At 35.3% G+C, this 26,563-nt stretch overlaps 1 protein-coding gene across 9 annotated transcripts in view; it reads left to right on the top strand.

Annotated features, from left to right (window-relative positions):
- The window catches only part of LOC120087297, a 47,494-nt gene that overhangs the window by 4,615 nt on the left and 16,316 nt on the right, over positions 1–26,563 (top strand). For 2 of the 9 annotated variants that reach the window (XR_005484476.1, XR_005484473.1), the window contains exon 2: positions 18,368–18,440. The exons of 2 other annotated variants lie outside the window; for them this stretch is intronic. Coding sequence is in view for 1 of the 7 variants with exons in the window: in XM_039044248.1 (XP_038900176.1) it covers positions 25,518–25,620; positions 25,735–25,875 (244 nt within the window). In the remaining 6 variants the exon portion in view is untranslated. Of the gene's footprint in view, positions 1–12,792; positions 13,323–17,827; positions 18,297–18,319; positions 18,441–23,559; positions 23,619–23,761; positions 24,017–25,517; positions 25,621–25,734; positions 25,876–26,563 lie in introns of those variants that run through there. 5 more of the 9 variants (XR_005484475.1, XM_039044248.1, XR_005484472.1 and 2 more) reach the window with 5 other exon arrangements.

Here is a 26,563-nt window from a genome sequence, read left to right as displayed (position 1 = left end):
GATGGTACTTGCACTCGATGTGTTTCCCACGCTTATGGCTTCTCGGTTCTTTGGAATTTGCAAGTGTTCCATTGTTATCACAATAGAATGTGATTGACAGATGTATATTTGGAACTACTTCTAAATCGGACAAGAACTTTCTAAGCCATACTGCTTTCTTGGCTACTTTACATGCAGCTATATACTCCGCTTCCATAGTAGAGTCAGCAATACAGCTTTGCTTTATGTTCCTCCATATTATAGCTCCTCCATTTAGAGTGAATACTGATCCCGAAGTTGATTTCCTAGAATCCACATCGTTTTGAAAATTAGAATCAATGTATCCAATAAAGATCAAATCCTTAGCACCATACACGAGCATATAGTCTCCCATTCTCTGAAGATACTTGAGAATGTTCTTAACAATAGTCCAATGATCATATCCAGGATTGGACTGATATCTGCTGACTATTCCAACTACATAGCATATGTCTGGGCGTATACACAATATGACATACATCAAACTTCCAACTGCTAATGCATAGGGAATTCGTTTCATAACCTCAACCTCTTGAGGTGTCTTAGGACATTGTTCCTTAGATAAATGAATTCCATGCCTTAAAGGTAACATACCTCTCTTGGAATTTTGTATTTTATATCTAAATAACATCTTGTCTATATAAGATGCCTAAGATAATGCTAGTGTTCTGTTCTTGTGATTTCAAACTATATGGATTCATCTCCCAAATCTTTCATTTCGAATAGCAAAACTAACCATCTCTTAACGTCAGCTAGGAATTCTACTTTATTTCCAATAAGTAGAATATCATTAACATATAAAACTAGAAAAGCTACAGTCATGTTGACAATCTTCTTGGAAACACTAGATTCGTTAACGTTCTGTTCAAAGCCACAAGATTTGACTGTAGTGTCAAATCTCATATTTCAGGATCGAGATGCTTGTTTCAACCCATAAACGGATCTTTTAAGCTTGCAAATCTTTTGCTCTTGATCCTATTCTATAAACCCCTCTGGTTGAGACATATAGATACTCTTTTCAAGATAGTCATTCAGAAATATTGTCTTGGCATCCATTTACCATATTTCATAATCATAAAAAGCAACAATGGATAAGAGTATTCTAATGGACTTGATCATGGCAATTGAAGAGAAGGTTTCTTCATAGTCCACCCCCTCTCCTTGGGTAAACCCTTTTGTCATGAGTTTAGCCTTGTAGGTTTGTACTTTACTGGCTTGGTCTTGTTTTCTCTTATAGATCCATTTGCAACCAATAGGTTTTACCTCTTCTGGTTGATCTATAAGTTTTTAGACTGAATTGAAGTACATGGACTCCATTTCGAGGTTCATGGCTTTTATCCATTAGTCTCTATACATATATTCCATTGCTTGTTTAAAGGTTAATGGATCCTCTAAGCCATCATCAAGTATGATGACTTGAGTTTCTTTCAAACCCATGTAACGGTCAGGTTGTTGAATAACCCTCCCACTATGTCGAGGCCTCTCAACTGTTGAAAACGGTGTGAAAACCAGTTTCATCAACAACTCTTGTTGAAGGAACCACTTGATCAACAACCTTTGTTGATTTGTTTGTAGCTTCTGTGGATATTTCATTTAATACTAGCTTACTGCGAGGTTGATGATTTTTTATGTGGTCTTCCTCTAAGAATATTGCATTTATCGATACAAATACTTTGTCATCTTGAAGATCATAAAATAGACCATCTTTTGTCTCTTTGGGGTGGCCTACAAATAGGCATATTTTTTAATGGTGTTCTAGTTTCTTTCAGTTCTGTACAAGTACATGTGTTGGACATTCCCAAATCTTGAAGTGCGTAAACTACCTTTACACCCTCGTCATAACTCTTAAGGTGTTTCTAAAACACTTTTCGAGGGAACCATGTTCAAAATATATACAACAATCTCTACTGCATGTCCCCAAAATGAATTAGGCAACTGAGCATAACTCATCATTGAACGAACCATATCCAATAGGATTCTATTTCTCCCTTCCACTACACCATTATATTGAGGTATTTTAGGTGGTATGAGTTGAGATTGAATTCTGTGTTCTATCAAATAATCCTGGAATTTTAGGTCCATATACTCGCCACCTCAATCTGATCGAAGTGTTTTAATATTTTTACCTAATTGGTGCTCAACCTCTGCTTTATATTCCTTGAACTTTTCAAGGGTTTCGGACTTATGATGCATAGGTAAATATAGTCATATCTAGAATAATCATCAATAAAGTTGATGAAATATTCATATCCTTCTCGTACTTTGACATTCATCAGACCACAGAGGTCTGAACGTACGAACTCTAAAGGTTCTTTGGCTATAAGACCTTTTCCTGCAAAAGATATTTTGGTCATTTTACCCTCAAGACAAGACTCACAAGGTGGTAGAGAGTTGTTTTCTAACTGGTTTAGGAGTTCATTCTTAACCAATCTCCCAATTCTATTGAGATTAATGTGACCAAATCTTAAGTCCCAAAGATAAGCATTAGGAGAAATTTTTCATTTCTTATTTTGAGTTTCAGCTGTTTTAAACATCTCTATATTCAAAACAACTTTTACCTCAGTTGGTTTTAAAACATATAAGTTATTTTCCAGTTTTGCAGAACATATTTTAATACCTTTTGAAATAATGAACACTTCATTATCTTCAAAAGAGACTTTATACTTTTGTTCTAGCAAACATGAGATAGATATTAAATTCCTCCTCATGGCATGAATGTAATAAACATTTTCAAGTAAAATGAATCTATCTTCAATAAATAACTTTATATCTCCCACTGCTTTAGCTGAGACAACCTTCCCAGTCTCTACCTTAAAGATTATTTCGACTTCTGCAATCTGTCTCCAGGAACTAGTTTCCTGAGCAAAAGCGCAAATATGATTAGCGGTACCTGAATCTAATATCCAATTTATCATTTTTCACTAAACACATCTCAATGACAAACAAATCATATTTACTTTGTTGTGCTTTCTTAATTTTCTCATGTATGACATTCGTGTTTATTACTTCTAACGTATCTAGAACTTGTTCATTAACAGAGGTTCTATCTTTTATGTTATGGTAATAAACTTCTTCGAGAATATCGTTCTTGAAAAATTGTCCAAACAATGTCCGTAACGAATCCATGAATTTTTTAGCAGAAACCATGTTCTCGAATTTCTTAGCTAGTATATCGGATATATTTACTAAGATATGGATTTGAGCCTTTTCATTTTCCTTAATCCATTTGTCATATGCATTCCAAACTCTTTGGTTTGCAGATTACATGGGAGATGGAGGAAATTCCTTTGTTAAAACAAACTTTAAATCATCATCTGCTAGTATCGCATTTATATTTTATTTCCATGTTGAAAAATTAATACCGTTAAATTTATCAAAAAGCGAGTAATTTAGAAGATTTTGACATGTTGAAAGATAAACAAATTCTAATAAGTAAATTGCTTTTAAATCCAATTAAATTTTAGCAAAAGTAATAATGTACCCAAATTTCATTATTTATTTACAACAATACTTTAGTATGTCATAATAGATGCTACTAAGGGGCAGTCAAATACTCCTTCATTGAAGCAAGACATTCTTGACTAAATACTAATTCTAAAATCACTCTTATTCCTATAATCATTTAGTTACCGTTTTTGGTCAAAAGCTTTCTAACACTTAGTAACTCTTGTAAGTGTAACCCTCCATTTTCAGACCTCAGAGATCGGCCCTAACGATGCTTCCGAATTAGAGACTCAAGGTTGGGAATGAACCTAAGAAATCCTATCCATTTCTGGAATTTGATTTGTTTTGAATCCCATGTTACAACCCTCTGGGAAAAACGACTAGTTTATGTTGCTAAAAATGACAAGCAGGCGCAATATAGAAATCTCACGGTCCAAACTAATAGAAGAGATCACAGGATATGTTCACACACAACCTTCACCCACTTACTATGAACTACTTCCCCTTTTCACCTTGTTATTGACCCATGTAAACACTTTCCAAATGGAGGTCACTTTCAGGGTGACACGAAGCCGAGCATGAATCTCACGGTGTGAACTCTTAGGGACATGAGAGCTAAGAATAACATATCGTATATATTATTAATCTCCTAGTGAAGTGTTCTATTTATTTTGGGTAAATATTTACTTAGGTATATTCCGACTAATAAACAACCTAAGTCTAGGTGTTTATCTAAGTATAACGTTTATATTTGGATTTAACCTACGATGTCTAAGTGATAAACCATTTTATTACCTCACACCACTCATGCATGCTCATAAAACTAGGTTAACAACGCTCAAGAATCATCTAAAATCCCCAGGTAGCAGGTGTTTTTTAAACCGTCATCTTAAGTACCTTCAACCTTAGACAAGATTTTAGCCCGAGTGAATTTGTAACTAAAGTTTTACAAGATAACCACCTATTTTAACTATTTAAAACAAGTTGTTATTTGTTAACCCTAGGTGAGCATGCATCTTATCTTTGTTATGGATTTTAAATGTCTAATCCACTTTTATAACAAATTATAGAACTATAGACATGCTTTTCATCCATAACATACATCAAGCATTTCATAATTTAATATAACACTTTTTATTAAAACACGAAACCCTAATACATGCAAACTATATATTATAACCATTTATAACATACTTTCAATGCATGTCGCATGCGTCCTATGCTTGGATTTTAAATGTACAAGGCATACAATATGCACATACAAGATTTATTTAATTATAACATACATTTATAATGCACAAATAATTAAACACACCAATATGGACCAATTTTTGGCATTTTAACAAACAAACAGACTAAAATATTACAATAATAATTAAAAACAGCCTAAAAAAGCCTATGGATCACACCAACTGACCCGAATCGGACTTGAACTGGACTTCCAAGGCTCCAAAATGGGTTGAACTGGTCTAAAACTAGCTGAACCAAACCTCCTTGACCCGAACTGACTGAATCGGTCCAATTGAACTGCAGGCCTGTTCGTGCGTGTGTGTTCTGGGCTGAAAGAAGCACAGCCTTGCAACACTTCTAGGTGTTTCTCCTTTTTGCTGGGTTATTTGAATAAAGTGTTGCAATGCTCTAACGGCAGCATTGCAACGCTGCTTGGTAGAAGCTTCAAATTTCCAAATCTACTATTGAGCTTGGTTTTAGGTTCTTTCCAAAACAAAATAAGCAATTCATATATTCAATAACAACTTTATTGAATAAACCTTAATAACAACTTTATTGATAATAAAATAAATTTAATTGTTTACAAACCACGAGTTTTTAGGAAATAAAACCCAACACATATATGTAGCCATAATTCTTTTCCACTCCCACTTTCACTTTATCTCCAAATCCACATCCATAATGGTATCCAAAAGAGTTGGAAAATTACAACCACGAATATGAGGATCACTAGTGGATTCACATGAACTAGCACCAACATTACAACTAGCACCCGTATTAACAGCAACACTAGCACTACAAATAGCACTACAACTAGCACAACTACCACTAGTTTGTCCATTGTTGTATCCGTGAAAAAGATGCCTCATAATATTTTCGACTATTCTTAGCTTGGTCTTGGTAATGTCTAGCCCAAAAAGGTCATTCCAACAATAAGTTAGGCACTTCATCTTATAACAAGGATCTAACTCCACAACAATGCATAAGAGTATATTGTTCTTCCTCTCATCATTACACAGATACTTGTCAAATTTTACCTTCATATTATTAGCCATAGTAAAAAGTATTTTAGTTTCACTATTAGCATTCACTTGTATGCAATTTTGAATTTTATATATCTCGTGAGAAACCAAATTTGAAGTTGTAAACAAAGATCCAAGAACTTTCAATGTGACAGTGTAAAATACTTTAAAAATATTATCAACATCCTAGCATTTACCCAATCATCTTTAATGAGTGACGAATCATTCTTATAAGCACCTTCATCATCCTCTAATCTGTCAAATGCTCTTGCAAACTTAATAGCTGCCTTGAGCATCATATACATAGAGTTCTATCTAGTGAGATCGTCAAGACATACAATATTGTTGTAGGATATTCTTTCATTTTCAGAACACTTTTTAAATTTATCCTACGTGTAGGGAAAGATCTCAAATATTTAACAACATTTCGAATTCTACTAATGCTCTCATTATGCTCCTCAAAAGCATCATATACAACAAGGTTTAATATGTGTGCAATAGTCCCCTGCCTTGCATGTGCGCATTGGTGACATTTGAAGTTATAAACAAAGATCTAAAAACTTTCAATGTGACAGTGTAAAACACTTTAAAAAACATTATCAACATCCTAGCATTTACCCAATCATCTTTAATGAGTGATGAATCATTCTTATAAGCATCTTCATCATCCTCTAATCTGTCAAATGCTCTTGCAAACTTAATAGCTGCCTTAAGCATCATACGTAGAGTTCTATCTAGTGAGAACGTCAAGACATACGATATTATTGTAGGATATTCTTTCATTTTTAGAACACTTTTTAAATTTATCCTACGTGCAGGGAAAGATCTCAAATATTTAACAATATTTCGAATACTATTAATCCTCTCATTATGCTCCTCAAAAGCATCATATACAATAAGGTTTAATATGTGTGCAATGCTCCCCTGCCTTGTGTGCCGCATTGATGACATTCCATTAAAAGTTGTAGCGTTGCAATGCTCTTAGGTACCATTGCAACGCTACCCTGCATCCATACGTTCTACTTTTTAGCATTGTGTTAGAGCATTGAGTGAGCATTGCGATGCTCTAGTCTGGGAAATTTTTGTCATTTCTTGTCCTTTGAAGCCCGGATGCTCAAATCACCTCAAAATTGCTTCAAATTAACCCCGTTTGACTCCAATTGCTCGGTTCAACCTCTTCGACATTCAATACCTACAAAATAAGATAATTAACATTAAAAACCCATTAACGATCCTAAATTAAGTTAGGAATTATAGCTCTTATTGAGAGCTATCAAACACCCCAACTTAATTCTTGCTCATCCCGAGCAAGGTAAAACGAAATATAGACATGAAACATGTGATGCAAATGAATGACTCTAACCTTAAGCCTAAAGATAACAAACTCTTCACAAAGATAGTGTTATTCAAACACATGAACTAAATCAAGAATTTTAAAACTAATTCTCTATCCCCTACGTGTGTGTGTGTGCGCGCTTAATCAATTCTATCTAGGTCTTTACTGGCTCGAGAAGGTTTTATACAACCTTTAACTCATTTTCCTCCACTCTGGCTTGAAGGATCAAGTATTAAGCTTCCTAGACCCAAAGTGGCAATGTAAAACTTAAGGGAAGCAAACTTTTATTATACTTTTTTTCCTTTTTTTACACAAAAGGGGAACGCTTATCCAGACTACGCTACCTTTGTTTGGCTTGCCTAAACGGGCTACGTGAAAGACATCCAACTATGAGCAACGTATCATTTAAAGATGTCGAAACTTACTCATTCTTCAAGGGCACTTGAGCTCAAAGGGAAACTACGGGTGTCATAATCGCTCTAGGTTAATCACACCCCTAAGAAAGAGGAGTAATCCTCTTCAAAAATATCATACAAACTTACTTTTTCTCTACAACATGCTTGACTTTATTTAGCATACAACAAGCTTTTACTTTACAAAACAAGAGTTGGCAAAAACCTAAGCATGCATTACTATGTTGAACTTCAGTTACTTAACAAATATCACTTAGGCCTTTCAAGGGAAAACAAACATATGGACCAAATAACCCAATCTTAAGCATTCAATACCACAAATAAGACAGCTATGTGCTCAAAATATGCAAGGGAATCAAAGAAATTTTTTTAATTTGGTCCAAAATCATGCATACATTTTGTAAATCCTAAACAACTGAAGCTTGACCACAAAGTCCGAGCTCAGGTGCTCAAGGACTTACCAAACATGCATATCTAACCACTACCCCCAACTTAAAATGATAAATTGTCCCCAATATATCTCTAATCTAAACCTAATGAAAATAAAGACAAGGGAATAGAAAACCTCCCCTGTAGGTGTTTTTGTGCACGGTCTTTGAGGTATGGTAGGAAGGCTCGCCTCTCAAAAGATGTTTGTTTCCTCTTTTAAGGACCAAAGAGAGGAACCTACAAAACAAAATAAAAAAGAAAGCTAATCTAGAAAGAAAATAAAGAAAGTAGTAATTTTTTTTTCACCTAGCTCCATCTAGGAAGGGCAAATTTTTAACGTCAGTTTCTCGACGTGACCTGTCCCCTGTCAAGGTAGAAAAAAATTCTCGTATTTCTCCGGTCCCTTCTTAGATGAGTCAATATAATCTGGTAAGGCTATAAGGCTCTTCGTCTTTTGAAGAAACCAGATAGGTCGAATTTGGTATTTTTAATTTTAGGCAAAAAAATGCAAAAAGAAAAAACCAAAAGACTCAAATGACCCTAAAGAGTCAAAATAAAGAAAAGACTCAACAGAATATGACTCGAATCAACTAACTCACAAGGAAAAGATGGGTAATATTAAAAAATGTAAGAAATGTCAGGAGAAAGAACAGATCGAGGCTTGGAAGCCTCTAACTCTTTTACCTGAGACTCCTCGAAGTGGAGTACAGGCTTAAACTTAACCTTACTAACTTGTTTCTGACATGGCATGGGATAAACATCTTCTTCATCACTAAAAGGGTAGAATTTCTCCACGAACTCAATCTCAGTGGTATGAACAATGGGGAGCTCTAAACTGTTCTCCGATGTTTGTATGGAATTTGCAAGCTGGGGAACAATACCTACCTCAACCAGTATGGGGGCTTGAGTCTCTAGGTGAGACTCAATAGAATCCTATACACACTGAGAAGAACGATCAATAAGTTCACGCATTATAAAACCCAAAGTAACCTTGACCAGTGTTATGAGGAACCAGCTGCTTAACGTGATGATCGACTTCACTGCTTACCTTGGTAGTCTTAGAAGATTGCAACAAGGACTCCTCAAGTCTTCCAACTGATTTAGTGATTTGAGCAATGAGGTCACTCATACTCTGAAACTCAGCTCGAGCTTCTAATCCGGAAAGGAAGCTATCCTGCTGGAAACTTCGAGAATTCTTGTTGCCTAAAGAAGGATTCCTGCACAAACTCACCAAAGCTGTTAGAAAGTTCTCTAACCAAATCTTCTAATGACATACCTAAATTGGCAGAATAAGTACACATCGACGTCAAGCATGGGCTAAGAATCTCCTAAAGGGAACAATAATCATGGTCAGGACCACGGGAAAGCTAAGGACATGCTTCGAATGGATGACCTTGAAATGAACATATTTGACATGTCTCAAGCTTTTGCAATTTCCTAGTAGCCAAAACTTGAACAAGAGATCTTAGTTTAGATATTTGATTTCTAAGCTCATTAAATTCTCTTACCTCTTGTTCTCTACATTGAGCCGCTTGCTTCACACGAAGCGCATAGTAGATATTCATATCATCCACCACGAGAAAAAGAAAAAGTGGACACAAGAAAAGAAAAATATTTTTGGGTTTTTAAAGTTTACAAGTCAAATTCAACTAAAAGAGATTAATTTGCTTGCCTTCTCGACAACAGCACCATTTTATTTGAATTCAAAAATCAATGTCGTTGATTTGACTCCAAACCAAAACAAAAATATTTTTATATCACCCTAAACTTACTTCTTATACTAACAAGTAGCATAAGTGGCAAGTACGGGGTCGAAGCACAAGGAGGCTAGGATTTAATATTCTCTTAAGCTAAATTTAATTATGAAAAGCAGTAAAAACGGGGGTTTGGATTTGTATAAAATGAAAACATGCAAGGAGTTAAAATGTAAGGGATAAATGTAAACTAGGATTGATCTATCTAGTTTATAGATCCATTCAATGCAATTCATATCCTCGATTTCTGAAGCTTAAACATGCAACTGATTCATGTATGCACAATTACTCGCTCGATGCAATCTAACTAGCCTCTACAAAGACGGACAACTAGCAAGTTCAATTAAGGTCGGAAAGGTCATACCCCAACTAATCTATATGTTTATAAATTCTATTGGATTTGATAACGATCATATAGAACTAAAAGCACATGCAATACAATTTAGGATTCAATTATGTCGATTAATTGTCAGGAAATCCATGTTCAATTAGCCAATTTTATCTTCAAACCTAGCAATTCATGCATCCTAGGAATAGCCATCAAATGCAGAATTAACTAACGCTACTTAATTGATTTTAGCTAGACATTCAGGTAAGAACATGACATAACTAAAAACCAATTAGCCATACGCGATTATGCATGAACAGTCAACCTCAAAATCATGCTTTTAGAAATTATAATGGATTTGAAGAAGACAATTCAACATGCAATTTATTTAAGAACTCGAAATTCTCAAGAAATTAACAAAGAATTAAAACTCCAAAAACTAGATAGAAAATAGTTACCTCGAGCAATCCATAAACAAAATCGAAGAGGAAGATCTAATCCATCGTTTACAATCCAAAAAGGATCTTATCATTTACTCTTTGCTTTAGTCTTTTATCTCATGGATTGGTCTCTCTCTTCTCTTAAGAAAGTCCGTTTCCCATATTTTGTCATGGCTCTATCTCTTTTTTGTGAGTTTGGTTTTACGTCATGAGCTAGAGCTCGATCAACTAAATTTTGTAGAGGTGGTGTTTTGTGATGATTCGTCTTATTCTATAAACAATTACACCAACAACATAGACTTTTATGTTCCTCAAATCCCTGTGGACATTCCCCCGGTCTCTTTAATAGGACGCTATACCCAAACAATGAGAAAATAAAAATCTAACCTACATATACAAAAAATATAAAAAAGAGGAAAGAATTAGTAGCCATTCATCGAGCTTCATCAGATTTTGCATCCTCCCCCTACCTAATTCCGAAAGAATACTTTTATACAATAAGCACAACATTGCAACGCTAAGAAGAGCGTTGCAACGCTCTTGCCGACAGCAACCCTCGAGCGTTGGAGTGGCGTTGCAACTTTGGTGCGATGTTGCCTTATGTGCGCATTGGTGACATTCTGTTAAAAGTTGTAGCATTGCAATGCTCTTGGGTAGTGTTGCAATGCCACATGTATCCATGCGTTCTTCCTTTTAGCGTTGTGTTAGAGCATAGAGCAAGTGTTGCGATGCTCTGGTCAGAGGCATTTTGGTCATTTCTCCTCCTTTGAAGCCCATATGTTCAAATCACCTCCAAATTGCTTCAAATTAACCATGTTTGACTTCAATTGCTCGGTTCTACCTCTTCAGGTTCAATACCTACAACATAGGATAATTACCATTAAAAATCCATTAAAGAATCTAAATTAAGCTAGAAGTTATAACTCTTTTTCAGAGCTATCACAAAGCTTCATAAGAACTCTGTAAATTAAATGATTCACATACAAATTGTGAAAGACCATCCCTAACACCTTCTTTAGGTTTGAAAGCTAAAGTCTTTTGAGATGGAGCTCTCTTCCTTTAGTAAGCATATTTCTTATAATTATCTAAGTCATTAATCATCGTCCCAATACCATTATGCTTTAAATAACATACATAAATAGCTCCACGATATTTACACTAGCATAAGGGTCATCAGAATCACCTTTCAACTGCTTAAAATGTTCCCAACTATGGATGTTTTCACGTTCTTATGCTTTTTTATTGGATTCTCATTGACTTCCTCTTCATGTTCATACACATTAATGGTAGCTTCATTTATCTTCTCTGTTGTATTGATAGCTTTCTCCTTTTTTTTTCATACTCATCCTGCAAATAAACCATAATATAAACTTCTAAATAAAAATTTAAAAAAACAACTGAAAAATATGGAAAAATTAAAGCTTGAGAAATTGGGAAAAGAGGAGACTAAGAAGAGAAGCGAGGGCATGAGTAGCATAGACTAACCCAATCATGTAGAAGACACACCAGAGTAAGGGCTAGTGGAAGAATTGGAAGAGGAAAAGGCAACAATGGTGGAACCTGAGCACACATTGAGAGAGTTAACAGCGCCATACACAATTCAACAACTTTTATACATAAAATTATAGGTACTTTTGAGTTGAAAAATGATTTAATCCATTTACTGCCAAGTTTTCATGGGCGTGCATGTGAAGACCCACATAAACATTTAAAGAAATTCCACATTGTCTATGTTGGAATGAGTCTACATGGAGTAATAGAAGAGCAGATAAATATGAGAGCATTTTCTTTCCGCAGAAGGACAATGCTAAAGACTGGCTATATTACCTACCGCCAAGGAACATTACAATTTGGGTGAAGATGAATAAACAATTTTGTTAGCTTTTAAAAAAGAACTAATTTCATGTTTTTAATCTCACTTGCATGTTAAGATTAATGTGTTTAAATATCTATTTTTGCGGGTTCTCGAGCAAATCTTGCATTCAAAGCTTTGCTTGTTGTTTGAGGTTTATTTTGAGATATTGAGAGTGATATCCAGCACTTAAAGCTTCAAAGGACGTGAAATGCGTTGGGTTTAGCAAGCAATAAGCGGAAGCAAACAGAATCATTAAGCGTTCTAATTCATCAATTTTAGCACCTAAGCAAGCATGTTCATAACAGAAAATAGGGTTTGATGATATATCTTTGAAGAACTCTTCTTCAACTTCGAATTCAACTTGATTCTTGACTCCAAAAAGCTTTTAAAACACTTGATCTTCTCTACTATTCTCTATGACCTTAGATTGAGTGGTGGATGTTAGGTTTTGAAAAGAACATGTTTTCTATGTTAATTCCCTTAAATCTACTTCAATTCTTTGCTTAAAATGTATATTTTATAGGTAAAATCAAATCTCGACAACACTGGAACATCACAACGAACATGGAGCTAAATCAAGCAAAAAATGGACCAAAAGAAGAGCAATTACCAATTACCACACTACCCGTCAAAAGAATCAAATTTACACACTTCAGCAATGCTCGAAGTGTCGCAACACTCCCTCCACAACACAGCTTAATGCTAGCTCGATGCTGAAGGACAAAATGCATCATTTTGCTACAAAATAGGGCAGCATCGTAATGCTCTACGCAGCGTTGCAACACTCCAAAGAATGACGAAAAAATAAAAAAGCGCATGCGCATGCCTGCACAAACCAGTGTTGGACCTGCAAATTCATAGCGTTGCAACGCTATGACCCTCGTCAGTACAAAAAGCTTCAGTTTCAAACTTCACAGGAGAGAAGAATTTCATTTTTTTAGAGAGATTTCGATTTCTACTAACACAAAAAGCTATTCTTTGTAAATTTTAGAGAGATTTTTTCAAAATTACTTCATTCTTTGTACCAATTGTGTAATTCTCAATGGATTTCTTGAAAAATTTACATCTCCACGAGTACGTAAGTCTTTTTCTTGGGGAATTATGTAGATTATCATTTTCTTGAGATTTTTCTTTGAGATTTTTCATGCAATTACTTGTTCTTGAATGTTCTTGCTGAGATTTTGAATACAATTGATTAAAAATGAATTGATAACTCAATTTTAATTGATTTTTGTATGCAAAGTTACATGGTTCTATAACAAAATTATTACTAGGTTGCAAGAATTTGTAATCTTGATAGAAACTTGGACTTCTTTTCCTATTTTCTTGAAAAAACCTACTAATTCAGAACATTCATACAATCAATCTTGAATTTTCAGTCTTTCAATTTCAAGAATTTTCATAGTTAAAAAAATTCATGAGTCTAATGCAATTTAGGGACTAATTGTAGAATGTCTTTAGGAAGCAAGTAAGAACTAAATTAGAGTTAATTGTTTAATTGACTAATTAGGGTATTAGGATACTCCCTTAATGAACTATGGAACAACTTAATTGCATGAATTTTATTAAGTCCATGATAGAATTTGCTAAATCTACAAAAATCCCCAAGATTCATTTTTCCATTGAAATTTATTACATAATCTCTCTCATTTTTCTCATTACTAAAATTTTCCTATCAATTCTTGCCTTACTTCGATTTTAGTTAGTTTCTTTAAAAACAAACCCCCCCAATTGTTATCTTTTCAAATTCAAGGTTCAATTTTGCCAACTAATAGAGGTTCTCTGTGGATCGATTTCGTGCTTCCACTATTACTACATGTTAGTATTAGTAGTTGCGCGTGTTTTATAAATTTTATTTATTTTGGGTTAGATAGAATTAACGATACCTATTTTTAGCACTGAATAATGGAATCCAAAATGAGCTGAAATTTGAGGAAATTTTGAGGAAACTTTAAATTAAATGTCAATACTTACAGAGAACCCTTCTCTCTCAAATTTATGGAATTGCATGAATGAATTTCTCAGCCAATTGAACTGAATTTTGTTAAAAAGTTCCATGCAATCAGATTGCTTCTCCATTTGACACTAAAACAAGTTGAATTTGAGTGGGAATTGAATGTATAAAGTGGGAAAAACCCACTAAATTGGGGGTTTTTCAAATTTTTAAATTTAAATCCAATTTTCTTTAATTAAGTTTTTAGAAAATTTAAATTAAAACTAAAATTTAATTTAATATTTGAATTTCTAAAAATTTAAATTTCTAAATTTAAATAAAATTAATTCAAATAATTAAATTTAAATAAACTTAATTTAAATAACTAATTAAAATAATTTAATATCCAATATTAAATTAATAAAACACCAAGTCCACTATCATAAATCTCTATTCATGTAATTAATATTTAAATCAAATCTAAATATTATCTAATTCTCGAATTTTGTTTAATTCATTAATTAAATGTGTAATTATATCGTATATAATTACTGAATCCCTCAATTTGAATTTGAACGTTCCAAATTCTCTCATCACGCTATTCTAAGATTTAATCTATTTGTGAGCTAGTAGGGGGACCTAATGGACTTATGGATCATGGGCTTCAACAATAAGAGATTAACTAGTTAAACTCGTTAACCCGAATTAACCAACATTCGTTAACTACCGAGTCTCCACTAAAGCCTAGTAGTTGCGCTCCGCTCACTGTAAATATATTTGTATCTACTCGATATAATCATAATCGGTAAGTCAACCTTTCACAGGTTATTCATAATAACGACTGGGTCAAAAAGCTATTTTATCCCCGACATTATATCTCGTTCCTTAAGTCTCGTTGAACCTCTAATGAATAATTGGTTTGTGATCCAATCACTAAAACGAGTCCCTCTCTGGTCAATGAGAGGATGGGGCCCCATGTTCAAGACTCAAAATCAAAACTTAAGAGAACAACCTCTCTACTATCTCTAAAAGTGGATAGGAGTGAATTTCTTCTTGCAACCTATGTCCCCAACTATCTATCCGGTCTTACCTAGGGTTGACAACGGGGTCAGGGCGGGGGAATCTCCATCCCCATCCCTGAGGGGGTATTTCCCCCTTTTTTAATATATATATATATATATTAAAAAGAATTAACTAGGGACGGGGTTGGAGACGAGGACGAGGTGGGGATACCTTCCCCGTCCCTAACTAGGGACCCAGTTATAATCCCTGGTTTGACCTCCATCCCTGGTCGAGGCGGGGACCCGACTCCGCAAGGATTTTTGCCAACCCTAGTCTTACCCCTAAAATAGAAGGCTTATTGAGCCGACGTTGTTGAGCCAACCCACATCCCCATGCAAATCTAAGTATAATCTCAAATAAATTAGGGTTCATAGTTAGCTTAGGATTAAGGTTATCTAGGTCATCGCTTTAAAATAGTCAGTCTTAAACAGTAAACAATGTTATAAAGTAAGAGTAACTTACTTCTTGGTCCGATCTCATACAAACTCTTTACATAAGACGCCCCCACTCGCATGTCTCCACATGAACGAATCAAAATCACTTCATTTGTAGCACTTTACAACAATTGCAACATCTACAAAGTGGGCTGCATTCGATAGTGTCTCCGAAATAAGGGCACAACTTTATCCATATACTATAGACCATTCTGGCTATTTAATCGAACTCGACCCATTCTTATGTCTCCACATAAAGTTCAAGTACTCATGTAATAGCCATGGATCTTAGTTTATTAGATTTAGGTTATTTGTAAAATGAAATGAGTAATTCATGCATTCAATAACAACTTTATTGAATTACACTTCAATAACATCTATATTGATTAACAGAATAAGTTTATTATTTACAAACCACGAGTTTTAGAACATAAAACCAACAAATTCTCACTTGGACTAAAACTCCACTTGTAAATCACATATGTATACATAATGTTGAATTTTTGAGTTTTTAGAGAGAAATACAACAAACTAGGGCATCACATACCCATAGTTTGCCTTTACTGAGTATCATATACCTATGGGTTTTTCTCCATGTTGCCCTATATTATACAAAACATAATCCTAAACTCACTAGGTGACCCTCAAACACTTTAACCGAGAGGACCTCTGTAAACACATCAGTATACGATATACTTCTAATTAATTAACAAATAGGGAATGCATCTTATAACCTCAACTTCTTGATTCTTGACGCCATCACCAACTATTGGTGACTAGAGTTTCTACTAAACCCATGTTATGGCTAGGATGTCACACAACCCTTCTACTACATCGAGGCACTCTCAACTCTTTGAGAAAGATGCATCTTACCAGTCTTAACAAATCTTGTTTCATGGTCAACTTAATCAAAAACTCTTGTTGATTTTCTATAACTACTATGGAAACTTGATACAATATTTTATGATCTCTCATGTATACTTAGTCAATTAAAGTAACATTTGTCGATACAAATACTTAATTTTCTTATGGGTTGAACAAGTATACTATTTTTGGATAGCCTATGGATAGGCATACTATTTTGAATGATGTTCCAATTCCTTAGGGTTTGACACCAACAAATGTGCTGGTTTTTCCTAAATTCTGAAATATGTAAACATCCTTTACTTGTCATAAACACTTTTAATGGAATGATGTTCAAAATAGTATAACAATCATTACTATATACTCCTAAAACAATTTAGGCAATTGAGCATAACTCATCTTTCAACCGAACCATGTCTAACAAGGTTCTATTTTTCTTCCCGATACACCGTTCTGCTAAGGCGCCAGGTGTAGAGAGTTGTGACTAGATTCCCTGTTCTATTAAATAGTCCTGGAAATCTCAAATTTTATGTACTCTCCACCTCGATATGATCGAAGTGTCTTAATTGTTTTACCTAACAAGTTTTCATATACCTTGAACTTTTTAAGTGTTTTAAACTTATGATCAAGTTAGGTAAATGTAACAGTACTTTGACATTCATCGAACCATATAGGTCTGAATGTGCAAACCCTAAGGGTTCTTTGGCTCTAAGACCTTTTATTATAAAAGATCTTTTGGTCATCTTATCTTCAAAACAAGACACATATAGTGTTAAAAGGTTGTCTTCTAACTAATTTAGATGACCACTTTTAGCCATTTTCTTAATCCTATTAAGACTTATTTGATCAAATTTTAATTCCCAAAGATAAGTACTTGAAGAAACCTATGCCTTTTGTTTTTCAACCGTGCTAAATATCTAAATGTTTGAAATGGCCTTCGCTTTGTTCAGTTATAATATAGAAGTTGTTTCATAGTAGAACATATAAAAATACTTCTTTTGCTAATGAACACTTCATTTATGTCAAAATGATACTTTTAAACAATTGTTCTTATAAATGATAGATATAAAACTTTTCAGTTCATAAACAAGAACTACATTATCTAATATAATGGATTTATCTTTTGATAACAACTTCGGGAACTCCCACTAATTTTTCTAAGATAGCCTCCTTTGTTGACAACCATAAGAGTTATCTCTTCTTCTGCAAGCATTCTTTAGAAACTAATTTCTTGTTTTTTCTTTTTTCGTTTTCTTTTCTACAAGGTACTTCGGGCAGTTTCTATTCCAGTTCCCGTCTTCGTTGTAGTAGAAATACTTTCCTTTGTCTGCAACTTTAGCCTTACCTTTGCGGTCAGTAGGAGCCTTTCTTTTCCCCTTACACTTTTTCATCTGAACACTTTTGTTCTTGGAAGAAGAAGAATCAGACTTTATCTTAGATGACGATCATCTTTTGTCTGCAATGAAAACATTTACTGTCATACCCCACTCCAGATTACCCTCTTAACCTGGATGGAGTGGTGATTGCAGCAGTTACCAACCCTTTTGCCGGCACTTATTGCCTATCTAACCTATTAAGTTTTCTCAAACCTTGAATACATACATTTCATTAATATACTAAACAAATTAACTCAGAACCTAATACATTTACATTACAGGGTTTCATAGCATTATTCATACATGCATATTACAACTTATTGAGCCCCATCTAAAATACTAGTCCTTATCTGATAGACATAAGTGTACTAACTAATACAGGTCTTCAATTAAGCTTCCTTTAGCCTAACTCTTTGAGTGGCAGAGCAGCAGCAGAGAAGTCTTTTGGGAACTGATCGCTACCTGAAAGGAAAACATTTGAAAACATGAGCTAGAATGCCCAGTGAGTGACTAATATTTAAAGCATAACTTTCGTACATAAATTTTGATATTAAAACTGAAAGCTTTAACTGAAAACATAAACTTGGCAACTATTATTCATGTCATCATCATTAACATCACATAGCACTTTTTCATGCTTTGCTGGACTATGTCTTAGTCTATTAGTCTAGAGTGGCTCTTTTGCTCACTCTTTATCATTCTTTACTACATTACTACTTAACTGGGAAGGAACCCTTTTGTTCACTTCCTAAAAACATAATTTCAACCTTAGTTGAGAGAGAACCTTTACTCAATTCCTCAACATCAATCCGTAGCTAGTGTGGAGTGATCTCAACACTACCAATGACAACTTTTCTTTCGTGTGATTCTAGTTTAAGTATCGTCATACCTTAGGTACTACTGCTCAAATATCTTCTTCGTGTCCTTCAGTATTGAGCTATTCAAATTCTAAGACAAAGCTTCAGTATCTTCTCATCTAGTCCTTCAGTACTAAGCTATTCAAATCTAAGACTGAGCTTCAGTACCTTCTCATCTAGTCCTTCAGTACTGAGCTATTCATACTGAACTTGCATATTTTTATCTCTTAGTGACTTAGTTGCCTCAAAGTATTCTATACTAACGCATCCTCATGTTCATTGAAAAGCATAGTATAAACATAACATTAATGTGAGATGCGTTGCTTGGTAACTATTTAAGAATAGTTATCATAAATAGCTTTCAGTAAACATGCATTACTAGACATTCATAAGCATTAGCAATTTACTTAAAACATTTAAAGCATTTAGAGTCACTCACAGTCTTGGCAATCCTCTTCATGTAAATGCTCACAGTGCATTGAACACTTAGCCAAATTCTTAGGCCTTAACTTGACTAAGCAACAACTTCATTACCATGCATCCATGCCTTGCTTTAGGCGTTCAAGCCTCCTATGCGACCATGCTTTCAGCCCACGCCTACTGTCCATCACATGGCTCATCACATAGCAACCTTTGCACCCATTGTTTAGCTCATGCGCCCATCTCATGGCATATTAATGCATGCCCCATGCGTTCGTCTGGTCGCGCCCATGGACAATCACATAGCAACCTTACCTTAATACCCTGTGCTCCTGCCTGTAGGATCCAATGCCCACACAGCACTTGTGCTTACGGCTTCAATATGCGTTGCATGGTCTAATGCTTCTTAGCGCGTCCTTGCATCAATTCAGCCTCCAACGCATGCGCTCAACATCATCGTTAAGCCCTTAAAGCTGCTTGCTTGTTTAACCTAAGCAGCTGCCTGCTTGTTCAAGATTCCAAATTTAACTTACAATTTTAATAACCAATTTTTCAGGCCTTTTCTCACATAATTTCCTTCTACAAACATTCCCTAAAATGTCTAGCAAGCTTAACTTAAAATTTCAGCAAAGAATTTCTTATAGTTGAGCTGAAATCCTCAGATCATCAAGATTGGCCCAACTTACCCAAGAATTCAACCTTCAGACGGATTCTTCATTCTCTAGATCGATTTCGCTAGAATCTCCTTCCGGCATTTCAACCTCAAAACTAGACATACTGAGGGTTTGAACGGCTCTAGAATTACTTCATTGCACGAACGAATTTCTCAAACCCTTTCTTTGAAATCAAGCTTCTTTTTTAAACTAACAGCTGTATGTTCTCCTTTTAACATCAAGTTGCCACCTCATCCTTAAAGGATAATATCAAATCTGAGTATGACAACTAGCTTAGCTGATCATTCACTAAGATGATCCTTCCTCTTGGTTATCGATGCAAGGGTCAGCTACAAAGCCAAGGCTTCCAACCAAATGGCTGCATGCCTCTTCCACACAATGCATGGCCAAATCTGGCTAACGCATAGCTCCCTTAGAGGCTATGTTGACTAGTTCAGTTGAGCTCGACAACGCTCCTTGCGGTCTATTTTTTAGCTCGTCCACAATTTGTCCTAGTTGAATTTCGAGATTTCGAATGGATGTTGCTTGATTCTGAAGCACTGATTCGTTTTTCTCAATGTACCGCTTCAATAAGCTCTCTAAGGGCGAAGATTGCGGTGTTTGCAAGTTGCTAGCTTGACTATGCGTTGGACCGTTGTTTTGCGGGAAAAATTCGAGTGGCCCTCCTTTTTGCACCACTGGTTGAAAGCTTTGTTGTTGATTTTTCACGCAAAATTTGGGCACTCGGGGTGGTACGTATCGGAATAGGGATTATTCTTTATGAAGCATACTGACGCGGGTTTACTGGGCATTCTTTTATCGAATGAACATCTCCATAGATGACACAACTTGCGGTCGTTTGAGCAATTGCGCTGACCTGCCCTTTCTTCACTCCCATGCTATTAATTGCGATGCCTTGTATCAAACTCATCATCGCAGTCATTTGATTCTGTAGGGATGTGATGGCCCCATTGTTTGCGTTACTATCTTTAATTCTTAATCTTTGATCACTTTCCCACCAATCCTCGTGATTTTTGAAAATGCAATCAAGTATACTCTTGGCCTTTCATATATTTTGTCTAGCAGACCACCAGCTGTTATCGCACTAGCAGCAGTTTACGAAGCAGGGTTCAGTCCTTGGTAAAAAATCTCCATTTGCAGGTAGTCTGATAAGCCATTATGTGGGCAGTCTCTTACCAGCCGCTTAAACGTCGCCCAAGCATCGCTGAGTGATTCGTCATCTTCTTGTTCACAATTTGTTATTAATTTCCTTCTCCTGGCATTCTCGGTTGGTGGGAAATACTTCTTCATAAGCTTTTTGATGACTTATTCCCACGAGGTTATCTCTCCCGGTTTGAGAGAATATGCTCATTTCTTGCCTGATCATAGAAAGAAAATGGAAACAGAGTTAGACGAACTTCTTTGGTAGAGATATTCGGGAATACAAAAGTGTTTCAGATTTCTATGAAGCTCCAGAGGTGGGCGTGCGTCTTTTCCACGCCTCCCTCCAAACTGACCTGCAACCTGGATCATCTGCAACATTACCGGCTTCATTTCAAACCTCTATCCATCTAATGCTGGCCTCATGATTTATGGAGAGAAATCATAGAGGTTGGGCGACGCATAGTCCCGAATGGGTCTATTGTGGTCATTCGCCAGAAGGATGGGGTTGGCCATTATATTGTTTGCGTTTGTGGCCCTTTCTTCCGGTTGTTCCGCTATTCTTGGGGTTCTCTCTTGTTGTTAAAGACTATGTGATGAACATGATAGTCTACACGATTGTGTAGCATGCGTGATGCATTATTTTATGAGGTGGAGATATGGAATGAAATGCAGTGATGGAATTGCGTTGAGCAACAAGTTTTCTCAGTGGAATCCAAGTATAAACCCCACTGAGCTGGTAAGTCTAGGGTCGAACTCAGGGACTTGGGAAAACGGTATGCGATGGTAATTTTCAGAAAGACTTTGCGGTAACCGGTAACTCAAATAGTTAATTGGTTTGTTGTTTGCGGTAATAAAAATAAACAAATGCGGCGGAGTTTCGAAAGGAGTTGATAAAGCAGAAGATGCGATGAGTATACGGTGAACGGGTTGAAAAGGGTTTGGCTAACACTTCCTAGGATGCGTTCATGCTATGCGACCATGCAACACACATACAATAGTAAACCATCTCTCGATGCGAATGCTACGACTTCTAATGCTAGAACACATGCGATATATGCGATAAGTCTATAAGACCTACACATAAGCCTCTATTCTTATCCATGCGATGACAAAATGACACACACACAAATAAGGCGACCACATAATATCATAATCTATCTCTAGGGTGCATGCGATACAAGTTGGCAAATAGAGCTTATCTCTAAGTCCCTATCTCTTGTATATGCATATCTAATCTTGCTCTCTCGAGTCTAGATTCTAACCTACCTCTCTCAAGTCTTAGGTTCTTTCTTCATACTCTCTCGCAAGTAGCTCTAAAGTGATGTGGGGCACAGCATAAAACAAGATAATCGCATGCGATGAAGATCCTAGGTCATGTTAGCTTAGTTCTTCTCAACCCATTCGATAAGTTTAGCTACTCATGCATGCTAAGAGAGTGAACAGATGTAGAATAAGAACTTCCATCATATAAATATAAAGTTGAAATACACATTAACAATGTAAGAAGAGAATAAAGAGCCTGGTAGCAATCTCTTGCTTCCCAGGCTTTTACACTGTCTTTTCTACTCTTGTTCAAAAGATAGTCTCGCTCTCGCAAAAGTCGACCTGCTCTCTGCATTCTATGCCTCCTGGTTCTCTCTCGAGTTGCCCTGAGTGATCTTCCGGCGTCTCTTTCCTTCTCTCGCTCTGCCTTAAAATAAAAAGGAAAATATGGACAAGGCTATTCTAACTATTAAGAAAATTATCTAAGTATCTGAACTTGCTGAACTAGCTGAACCGAACCCCTTTTCTGAAAGATGCCTTCGGTATTTATAGAGCTTCAGGGTGAAAGGAGGTTTTTCTCTTATGATTGCACAGATGGGATAGCTTTAATTCTCTGATTGATGCGCCGAATATTTGTCACCGAAAAGCTGAGTGTATTGTTATCGTTAGCGGCTTGTCAATTTAATTCGGATTCGACCGTCATCAGCTTTCTTCCCATCATGATTAATTATGCTTTTCATCTAGATGCGCCGATCAAGTTACGTCGGCTCTATACGGCAATCCATCTTAAGCAGATGTTTGCGAGCACAAATCCCCGCAAAGCCTTGCGGTAATGCTGCACTCGACCATTAATTTCTTGTGATCGCGTTTTCCGCCCTGCGTTGACGCATATTCTGCATAAAAATATCAAAGCGAACTGTTCTTATGCGATGAACGCATGCGACCACAATGTTATGAACTTAATGCTTTTTGGACACAATCTAACATATTTTATCAATGCAAACCTTCATTGTTTAATAACTTAGCATTGTAATAACATGAATTTCTGTCCGTTATCACACACACAACCTCATGCGTCCACATTTCTCCATCAACGCATGCCTACACTTGGCTTCCATACTTAGTCAAATTTTCACTTGTTATACTATCTAAACTCACTCATGACTAAGTATTTCTAACACTTAGAATTTTCTTCCTCCATCTTCCTACTTTCTTTACCTTCTTTCATAACTTTACTTAACACGCTTGTTACTCACTCATGTAGGAAAAATGGAGTACAGGGTTTACACTTACCTCTGCTTTCTATCTCTTAGTTTTTGAGAGGTATTAATAAGTCTATAACTCATTTAGAAGAGTGGTCAAGTTATATTCTATCTTGTTCATCATTGCATTTGTGCGAAATTGTAAGAAGCTCTTCATAAGAGATTCTAGAATAAAAAAGACCTGAATTTTCTCGTCTATGACAGCTCCATTTACTTCTGCCACGTTGAAATGGATCATCATGTCCAGGACATATTCTCTAACAAAGCCCCCTTCTTTCATACGACGGTTATAAATGTACTTGATGGCATCATGTCTAAGGGAGAAGTACGATTGTCCAAACCATTGGGGTTGATGCTCTAAATCTCGTAGGGTCTTATAATTTATAATTGTAATGTACAAACATTTTATTTATGTAATAAAATATGTGTTGTTTTGTTTCAAAATTAGTTGCATTAACCACAAAGTAATAAACTAACATCCAAAGTTATCTTGTAGCTTAAACATGTATGTAGAGACATACGGGTGGATCATGTTTAAATGATAACCTAAATGGTTTGTAGTAGATGGATAAGGTTGGATACTTTATCCTGGTGATACTATGAGTATGGCCCACTTTATAGATGTTACAATTGTTATAAAGTGTTACACATGATTTGATCTTGATAATTCATGTGGAGACATGTGAGCGAGAATATTCTATACAATGGAGTTTGTATAAGATACGACCACGAAATGTTTAGTCTCATTATATAATGTCGTTCATAATAGAAACTTACATTTCACAAGGATGACCATAAGTAGCATGACCTGAATCCTGAGTAAGTTATGAACTCCTACCTATGAAGACCATCCTTTGATTTGTACGGGTGAGAGTGGTCAAATCGTCGACTCAACAAGCCTACCATTTTGGGGATTCGTCTGACTGAGGAACTGGGAACACAACTACATAAGAAAGAATTCACTCATTTCCCAATGTCGGAGCTTGAACAATGTGGCGCCACACCCTCTCCCATCTCGAGAAGGGTTTGATCATAATTGGACTATGATTTATTATTTGTTAGAAGGATCAGTGGTACTTAAGGAGTAAGATGTATCTACAGGAGCAAAACAATAATTTTGCCCTAGTTGTACTTATGAGCAATTTGTGAAGGGTCATCATACTATTGATTACTTATATCCAATGGATGCAGAAATATATCTGTAGTGCGAAAAGTGCGTCTGTCGGTCTTTAGTGGAGCGCCCGACAGTTAATGGATGGTGAATAATTAAAGAGTTTAATTAATTATTCACGTACCATTAGAGCTTCAAGCTACAGGTCTATAAGGTCTCCTCGGTAGCTCAACGGGATTAAATGAGCAATAAGTTTTTGGATTAATTTAAATTAATTGAGGGAATTAATTATATATGATATAATTAATTAAATTTTAAATTATATGTGATATAATTACTATAATGTATTTGATACATTATAATATTAACTATTCATGAGAGGAAATAAATATTTAAATATGATTCAAATATTATTTTTATGAATTGGATTCATATTGTTAAATTTAATGTAAATCTGATTTATATTAAATGTCATTAGTGAGAGAAAAGAAACTATAAGTTATATTGTATAAGATACAATATGAAAACTATAGATTATATGTTATATTTGATATAACATATAGTTTAATATATATTATATGATAAGGTGGTAGTCATATTAATATATATTAAATTAATTGATTAATTATATATTTATTTATTTTTAAATTAATTAATGGGAGGGAGTTGTAACTCCTTTCTCCCCCTCCCCCAACTTTTCTCTCCATTTCATGTAAGTGGGAAAAGATGATTTTCTTCTTCTTTTTGATCATCCTACAAAAACAAAGAGTAGTTCTGTGAGTGAGAAAAGGAAAAATTCATTGTTCGTCTCTTCCTTTCAATTCTCCCTTCCTTCGCCAAAATCACCAGAGCACCACACACTCTTGGATTCTCACCTGAGATTATCGAGATTGCGTTCTTCGTAGTGTCCGATTGGAGATCAGGGTTTCAAATTGAAGAAACATCTTCAAAGGTAAAAGTTTTTGAAACCAAAATTTATTTTTCTGCAATTTCATATTATATACATGTTGTATTGTTTGAATTAAATGTATAATTATTTTTTTTCGTAAAATCGAATTTTGTAAAGTTGGATTTGGGACGATCCGTTGCTTCCGCTCAAGGACCCTTCGATGGGATCCTTCACAAACATCCCCTGCAGAGATTCCATAATCTTTTTTGTGGTATGCATGCTATCAGGTGTTTCTTCGCCAAAACATCAGATATACTGGTAAGAATATAGGCTCGGGCTTTTTCATTTGCCCTTGTCCACTTGTCATCTGCTTTTCAAATAGTTTGGTTTGCATTTGAGTCGGGGTTATGAGGACACTCCTCAGTTAAAACGAATCTCAGATCATTTATTACCAGTATTGTATTTAGGTTTTATTTCCATGTAGCGTAATTGTCCCCAATAAGTTTCTCAGAAGCCTGTAGCTATATTAATGAGCTAGTCATCTCTGAAAGTATAAACAAATTCTATTAATGAATTGCTTTTAAATCAAATCATGTTTTAGCAAAGTAACAATGTACCCAAATTTCATTATTTTATTTGTAACAATACTTTAGTGAGTCAGAATAGATGCTACCGAGGGGTAGTCAAATACTTCTTCACTCAAGCAAGACATTTTTTACTAAATACTAATTCCAGAATAACTCATATTATTCCTATAGTTATTTAGTAACCATTTTTGGTAAAAAAACTTACTAACACTTTGTAATTCTCATAAGTGTAACCCTCAATTTCCAGACCTCAGAGGTTGGCCCTAATGATGCTACTGAATTTGAGATTCAAGGTTGGGAATCGAACTAAGAAATCCTATCCACTTCTGGAGTTTAAGTTGATCTGAATCCCATGTTACAACCCACCGAGGGGATAGCCATCGTAAAATGACCAACCATCGTATATGTTGTTAATCTCC

This window comes from Benincasa hispida, chromosome 9 (genome assembly GCF_009727055.1).
Source record: "Benincasa hispida cultivar B227 chromosome 9, ASM972705v1, whole genome shotgun sequence".
NCBI lineage: Eukaryota > Viridiplantae > Streptophyta > Magnoliopsida > Cucurbitales > Cucurbitaceae > Benincasa > Benincasa hispida.
This window is presented reverse-complemented; position numbering and strand designations above follow the sequence as displayed.